The sequence below is a fragment of the Microtus ochrogaster genome, chromosome 10, assembly GCF_000317375.1.
Source record: "Microtus ochrogaster isolate Prairie Vole_2 chromosome 10, MicOch1.0, whole genome shotgun sequence".
Lineage (NCBI taxonomy): Eukaryota > Metazoa > Chordata > Mammalia > Rodentia > Cricetidae > Microtus > Microtus ochrogaster.
The window spans coordinates 70,592,439-70,600,640 of record NC_022016.1 but is presented as its reverse complement, the minus strand read 5'-3'; the positions used below and the strand labels follow the sequence as shown (position 1 = coordinate 70,600,640).

Sequence of the window (8,202 nt, the reverse complement as noted above, 5' to 3'; positions counted from 1 at the left end):
TGAGATATTCGACTGTGATGAGCATTTGGGTTGGGTGTAGTGTTGTCCTTATCTTGTCTGTAATAATGATTATGCATTTTATATTTGTTGATTATTATTTTTATTATTACTTCAAGTTGGTGTTTTTTTATTTTTATATGATATACCCCCAAAAGAAAAAAATCATGAGTAAGCTGAATAATTGCTGAGCTAGGAATATGATTAGGTGGAAAGTGGGTCGTCCCATGGCAGCTCACAGTCTGAGAACACAGTGGAGAAAGACAGCTGAGGGTAGGAGCCATGGAGGGGAGGAAGTCCTGAGGCACTACTGGAGTGCCTGCCTCCTCAGCGGCTGCTGCAGAAGGAGCCTTGAGTTTAGCCCGCTGTGAACAAGAGTCAGTTTGGACGGGGAGGGCATTCCAGACCCAGACTCACAGAGATGAAACTCCATCTTGTGTTTTGTGAACAGGAAGAGCCTCGTTTTGTGGGAACCAGAAATTGAGGTTTAGTTGGATTCAGGGAGTATTGAAGCTGAACAGGTTACTTATCCCTCCTCTGATGGAAGAAGATCCTGTCTTCTTTTTTGGGTTCTTTATGTTTTGTCTTAAAACAAATAAGCACCAAAACCAGCAGAACAAGAGCTTCCAAGGAGTAGAGCTGTTTTGACTAATGTTCTCCAGACCAGCTTCCGCTGCACATGTAATTTAAGGCTGCACTTGAGCATTTCTGCACTCCGGGAGGGTCAGGAAAGCCTTGGATTGACAGCCGCTACCTGCAAGAATGCATACTTAGGTGTGACTTGGATCTCTAAGGAAAGGTCAGTTTCTTAGTGCCAAGAAGGGGAAGCTCAAAGTCTCCTACATTTCACTTTAGGAAGATGTAGACCTGAAAACTGGTTCAAGTACTCATATCTTCAATTCTTTTTTATAATATTTTAATTCTTTGAGAATTTCATATATACATATGATTTATTTTGACTATATTCACCTCACACTTTCCCTAATTTATTTTTAAATTTTATTTAGTTTTATTTATGTGTGTGTGTGTGTGTGTGTGTGTGTGCGCGCGCGTGCGCACGCTGTGTGTGGAAGAGCTTACAATGGCCACAGGAGATTGTCAGATTCCCTGGAGGGGATTGGGAATTGAACCAGCAAGTGTTCTTAACCATTGAGTCACCTCTCCAGTCTACCTGGAGAGTTCCACTTCATATTCCTTGCCATTTTTAAAGAAATAACTGACTAAGTCCCATTTGTCTTGCCCATGTACTCATGGGTGTGGGACCATCTACTGAGGACCATTCCCTTTAGAAATAAACGGCCTTTCCTTCCCCCAAAATTTGAAACTCCTGGGTACCACTCTGAGTCCTTGGAGTGATGAATCAGAGAGGTGACAGATGAACCAAAGGACTCCAGCCGATGATAGAGCTGTTGGGAGGGAGGGCCTGCTCCATAACCCAGCGCTTCCTTGTGTGTTGCAGGCGATGGAGTTTGAGGGCTGGACAGACACCCTGTTCCTTCTGCAGTTCACCCTCTCCTGTGTGATGGGGTAAGCCTTTATACATTCTTAGCACATTATTTCCTAGAGAAGCAGGCTTCAGGAAGTTGTTTGAGTTCTTCTCCCTTGTTTCTGAGTGTCTTGTTCAGTTTCCTGAGTGTGTCACCTTCTAGATCTGGGAATATGCTGAACTGATCCCAAGCCACACAAGGATGGATGGAGAAATGAAATGTATATTTTTCCACCATCCTACTGTCTGATAACAGCTATTATATTTCCATTTGCATCATTTTATTTTCTTCAACATTGACATCTAATGGAAATCATTGTCCCTCACCTATAAGAAAGAAGACTCAGAACTTAAGTAATCATCTAAGTTTGCATGGTTAGTGGTTGACAGTGGTGGCATTTAGATTTGGGGCTACCCAACTTCTGTGTGGAAGGGAAGAGGGTCTCTGCATCTTTCAGGTGTGTTTTCCTTAGCTCGCCAATTTGGTTGTACCTCCTACCTGAACATCTACACAGTGAGACAGTGTTCAGAAGTTTTAGTGGTCTGGGTATTACAAATGCTGCCGGGCAGTTGTCCAGCAGACCTGCCACCCCCTCTTAAATTCTCATTTGCTTTTCTTCCACTATTGATAAACTATCTTGCCTTCATCTTGATCCTAGGGTCATTTTATCCTAGTGGTAAGTGCCCAGCTGGCAAAGGCCTATGAGCGCGAGCATCCTGTGTGGCTTGCATGAGTTAGCAGGAAGGATGTTCTGGAATCCTCATCACTGTAAAGATGGGCATGGTTTTGGTAGCAGGAAGAACACCATGTCAGAAAATAGACATGTGTTTCTCTTGAATGCAGCTTCAAAGATCTGAAGCTGAGGCGAGTGAGGCACAGAGAGGTCTCTGTTGCTCAGAGCCCGCATGGCTGGCACTGGGTGGCTCTCCTGGTGAAGGATTGTAGGACAGTAAGCTCTAGCCTGGGAAGGATTCTAGCCTCGGAAGGATTGTGGGACAGCAAGCTCTCGCCTGTGAGGGATTGTGAAAAAGCAAGCTCTCCTGTGAAGGATTGTGGGAAAGCAAGCTGTAGCTTGTGAAGGATTGTGGGAAAGCAAGCTCTCTCCTGTGAAGGACTGTGGGAAAGAAAGCTCTCTCCTGTGAAGGATTGTGGGAAAGCAAGCTCTCGCCTGTGAGGGATTGTGGGAAAGTAAGTGCTAGCCTGTAACAGACCCTTTCCTCTCTGCCTAGGTTTATCTTGATGTATGCTACAGTGCTCTGCACGCAGTACAATTCTGCTCTTACCACAACAATAGTTGGCTGCATTAAGGTGAGATGAAATAACAATGCTGTTTCTTTTTGGAATCTGCTTTATTTAAAAATGTTCCTCTAACTTAAAACTCTAGGGGCCAGTGGGATGGCTTAGTTGGTAAAGATGCTTCCCACTGAACTTGACAGCCTGGGCACAAATCTCTAAAACACACGTTAGCAAGGTGGGAACTGATCTTGTGTTGTCCTCTGACCTCTCCCTGCATACTGTGGGGACCCACGTGTACAAGGTGAGAACTGACTCTTGTGTTGGCTTCTATCTGCATTCTGTGAGATGAATGCTTCCCAAAATAAAGAAGCAAAAACTGTCTTGAATTGTTTTAAATTAAAATTTGGCTATGTGGCCAATAATATGGCTCAGCAGGTAAAAGCGCTTGCTGTGTGAGCCTGATGACCTGCATTCACTTCTTAGAATTCATGTCAAAGTGGAAGGAGAGAACTGACTCCATGAAATTGGCCTCTGACTGCGTGCATCTCTCCCCTATCACATACACAATAATAATAAAGTAAATTCAGAGAGAGTCTGCCAGTAACCTTAAGTCTCATAGCTTTATTCCTGTGTGCCAGCTTACTAGCTTGGCACTTCTTGGTGGTGATTTCTAAACTAGTTTATAAGAACTTAAAAACGGTATAACTTTTACTTGGAGGTGGCTTAGCTCTGGGGAGTGTGGGAAGGTGAAACACATTAGTTATTGCAGAAGAAGAAAGAGCAGTAGATGGCTTCCCGCCAGAGTGGTAGACCTAGCCCTTCAGCCCCAGTGAGAGCTGTGCTTCCAGCCTTTCTTTGGAAGGTGAAGCCTGCCAGAAGCGGAATACAGGGACGTTTTTTGTATCTGAGCCAGCCCTCAAATGGCCTGCTTTTTAAAAAGCTGTGCCTGGCGTTTCCAGTGCTGCCTTTCCTCCCATTCCCCTTTATTTAAGGAAGAATCATTTGTCCCCAAGCAGGAAAGCCAAACTAACTACAGTGTTGAGCTAATGCTCATTGAAACCTGGGACCTCATTTATCAGACTTAGTGATTCTAGTTCTTCAGTTTTAAGAATGCTCCAGATGCCCAGATTCCTCTGCCATCAGGATGTGGGCTTTCTGGAAGAGTATACCAAGAGAGGGGGTCTGTGATCATTTTGGAAAAGGAAGGCAGTTGCCACTCTGATGCCCTTGTCAGTCAGCAGTGAGGGAAGGGAATGCAGAGGGGAGGTCTTAGCTATCTTTAGATTTTTCTCTGCACCCTCAATGGAATGGGCATTGACCTTTTGAGAAACTGCAGTGATTAAAACTCCCAAACATCTCGAGCTCCCCATCATGGAATCAGAGTTTGACATGATTGGTTCTTGAATGCCCTCCCAAAGGACATTTCATTATAAAGACAGTTTTAAAGTTGGGTTTAATGTATTTTGTACCCACCCCATGCTGGGGATCAACCCTAGGGGCCTGGCACATGCCAGGGAAGCGCTCTCCCACTGAGCTGCTCCCTCCAGTCCTAACCTCGAACACACAGCGAGTCCAGGCACTAAGAATGTGACATCACAGCTCATGGCTCTTTACTCACTGAGAAGGGGAGGAGGGGAGGAAATAGGGATTGACTTATTCCATGACAGGAAGGAAAGATTAGGCAGCGTAAGATAATTAAGGATAATTAAGGACCCAAACTATATTTGTACTTGGGAGTCAGAGAAGAGAATTTAAAAAAAAATCTTTGCCTTTTATTTTTATATTCATTTTTAATTATTTTGAAATTAAAGTATATCATTTTCACATTTTCCTTTCTTCTCTGGACTCCTTCCGTCCACCTTGCGCCCTATCAAACTAATAGAATAATGGCTCACACATAAGTATACACATAAATACAACCCTATCAGTCTACTTACTGTTACATATATGTCCCAGGTATTGGATAACAAATTGGTGGATTCATCCCTGGGGAATATTATTGCCTTTAGTTCTTTGTCTGGGGTGCAGGGGGCAGGGGTTGAGATTTTCCTCCTAACAAGTGGGCCTTAAATATAATTAGCAGCTGTTAGTTACTGCCAAGATACGGGTGCCACTATTGAAACCTCTGAGATCTTGTCAGGCTGGTCCTTGTGGTCCGTATGTGCCACAACTGGGTAGGATTATTGTTTGCTTTCCTCTTTCCGGTACTGTGGGAAGACCACCCCTAGAGGTCAGAGGACAACTTTTAGGAAGTCAGTTCTCTCCTCCTACCATCTGGGTTCTAAGGATTGGATATCGGTCATAAGAAACCTGCTGAGTCATCTGACTGGTCCAGGAGAAGTGATCTTAAGTATAATACTTTAAAATGACACCTTACATATTTTTTGTTTAGTTTTGCTTTTTGAGACGGGGTCTCTTTATATTGCCCTGTTTGTCCTGGAGCTTGCTATGTAAACCAGGCTGGCTTCAAAGTCACAGAGGTCCTTCTGCCTCTGCCTCTCGAGTGCTAGGATTAAAGGTGTGAACCACTGTGCCTGATCTTACTTCGCATGTGTGTGTGTTTAAGATATCAAGGAAAAGTCCTCAAAAGACATTCTGTGTTGGTCAAATCTCCATCTATCTTTTTATTTTTAAAAGAAGGAAAATCCCTGCAGTTAAGCAACCTTCTTTACTCTCCCCTCACAAGTTAGCAGTTAGCCTGATGGGAGAAAAAAATCATGTTGGCCACAGCAGGAGGCAGTGCAAGTTTGATAATGTGTAGTGTTCTCCATGTTGTGAGTGTTCATCTTTTGAAGAAACAGCTGGGGAGAGGCTCATGTTAGAGATCCCTTATTCCTGCTCTTGCTGCACACAGATGGTAGACCTGTGTTGGTACTATGTGTTTATACATTTTGTACTTGAATCACATGTAGATTTCAAAAGCTCAATTAGACTTACATAACAATATATCACTATTTTCTTTTAGAATATATTAATAACTTATATTGGAATGTTCTTTGGTGGAGATTATATTTTCACGTGGACAAATTTTATTGGCCTAAATATCAGGTAAGTAAAAATATTGAACTAAATGTAAGTATAGTGACAATTGGGATTTAGGTCCTCAAATAGTGTCACAGCATAGAATTGGACTGTTTATTCAATTATAAATATGTCTGCTTATAAAATAAACTTGTGGAGTGCCTGCAGTGTGGTAAATATATTTTAATGTCTCTAGCTAACATTTTAAATAAGCAGAAGGAAATGGTTCCATATTCAATGTGTAAAATTTAGAGTTGAACTTCTTTCCTTCATCCAAGAGTTGTTATTTGCTTATTAAACTTGATCAGGTAATGCTCTCAAGAAATTCAGGGCTAACATCCACCAGTTCTATTACAGTTGTATTTGACCATAGGTGTGTCATTACTTTAAAAACTATATTAATTTTGAGGGCCTGAAGAGGTGGCTCAGCAGTGAAAAGCACTGGCTATTCCTCTATAGGACCCAGTTTCAATTTCCAGCACCCACATGACAGCTCACACCATTTATAACTCCAGTTCCTGGGAATCTGATGTCCTCCATGATTTTTCTTGCCATGAGTTTTTGATCAGGTTTACAATACAAGCATGAATTCCCTCCTGTGAAGTTAGTCTCAAATCCAACCAAAGAGGGCAGTTCTAACAACAGTGCCACTACCCATTCAAACAATAGTGCCACAATTGCACAAGTGGACACATCTCTCTGGAGGCTGGTCGAGGAGACTGTGCACGTCACAGCTGGGTAAGATCACTGGTGCCTTTTCTCCCCCAGCAGCCTTACACACAGTCCCTTCTAGAACTATGGAAGCTGTTTAGCAGAGAGGACTCTTCCTGTTCAGTTCCTGCTAGATTTATGTCTATTCTGCATTCAGGGTATCTGGTGTCTTCAAGCAATAGATCTTATCTTTTAGTTATGGTGGGCACCTAAGAGGGATGGCAAGGGCCGGTATTGTATTTGGGTCCTCTGGGATCTTCCATGTCCAAATGGTTTAAAGAGGCATCTTAAACCTGGCACTAGAGATTTTGTTTAATAACTCTTGGCTTCTGGGAACAGCTTTTTCCAGTCATACAGAAAATCTCCCTTCAAATTCTGTCTTGTAATAAGTACATTTTTAGATTTGGCTACAAGATAGTATGTTTCCATATAGCTTTTCCATACACTCTTCATCTTGGTTCTTCACACCCCTTCCTTGTTTAAGCTTTTCCAGAACCACTGTCCCCCTCTGCTCCCACATTACCCTTTCCTTACCTCCTCACTGAAAGCTCCTCCCTCCCAGTGGCCTCCTTCTACAGATACTCCAAGATGAATACAAAATTAGAGATTCAAAGCTAAAATCCACATGTGAGGAAGAATATGCAGCATTTGGTTTTCTGTGCCTGGTTGCATCACTTAATGTATTTTTTCCTTTTCATCTATTTAAGTGCACATTTCATGACGTCATTCTTCTTTACAGCTGAACAAAACTCCATTATATGTCTGTATCACATTTCCATCATTCAGTCGTCAGCTGGTGACTAGAGCAGCAGTGAGCATGGGTGCGCAGGTGTCTCTGTAGCAGTATGTAGTTCTTCCAGCATCTGCGCAGGAACAGCTGAGTCATGCGGCAGATCTGGCTGTAGCTCTTGGAGAGCTGTGCACACTGATTTCCATATTGTATCAGTTAGCCTCCCACCAGCATCGTACCTTTCTTCTAACTTTGTTTGCCACCATCAGTGAAGGGTCGACTGACGCTGTGTCAAAGCTGTCTTTTAGTTCTAGGATTTGAATTTGGTGGTCTTAAGTATTATTTATATGCCTACAAATTATCCAGCTTATTTTTGGGCCAGACCTCTGTCCTGATGTTAGGCTTGTCTCCTTAGTAGCCTGCTTGCCACCTCTACCTGACTTATTCCAGACCCAGGGAGGAAGGAAGGGAGGAGGGGAGAGACAGACAGACAGGTACGCTGGGCTTGGCATGGGCTTTGAAACCTCACAACCCACCTCCAGCATCGTACCTCCTACACACATACTCCAAGGAGAGCACATCTGCTAATCCTTCCCAGAACTCTCTAGTGAGGAACCAAGCATTTCTGAACCCATGCAGCTTCCTGGAGGTTGCTTCTTGAAGGGGTGTGGAGTTAGAGTGGATGACGACTTTTGTTTGTCTCTGAGTTATTGATACTTCTGAGTTCGAGTGTTCTTGTGTGTTAGGGATAAAACTAGCTTACTGTTGAGTTAGAGTGACGGAACCCAATAAGATTCAAATCTGGGCATCCCAACTCCTGTTCAGATGTTATTTTCATTACAGCTTTTGGCAAGGAAAGGAATGTTGCTTAGGTTTTTCTTTTTTTACTTTTTCTTTAAAAATGAACTTGTCTTTATTATTTCTAGGGCTATATTTTAGTTGCTATTCTCTTTGACTTGTTAGTATACAAAGACAGAAGTTGTGGATATTGACTTTTTTTTTTTTTTTTTTTTTTTTTTT

At 42.7% G+C, this 8,202-nt stretch overlaps 1 protein-coding gene across 1 annotated transcript in view; it reads left to right on the top strand.

Moving 5' to 3' along the window:
• The window catches only part of Slc35d1 (solute carrier family 35 member D1), a 42,611-nt gene that overhangs the window by 24,146 nt on the left and 10,263 nt on the right, over positions 1-8,202 (top strand). The window contains exons 9-11 of the mRNA XM_005353486.2: positions 1,457-1,524; positions 2,714-2,792; positions 5,686-5,768. Of these exons, the coding sequence (XP_005353543.1) occupies positions 1,457-1,524; positions 2,714-2,792; positions 5,686-5,768 (230 nt within the window). The remainder of the gene's footprint in view (positions 1-1,456; positions 1,525-2,713; positions 2,793-5,685; positions 5,769-8,202) is intronic.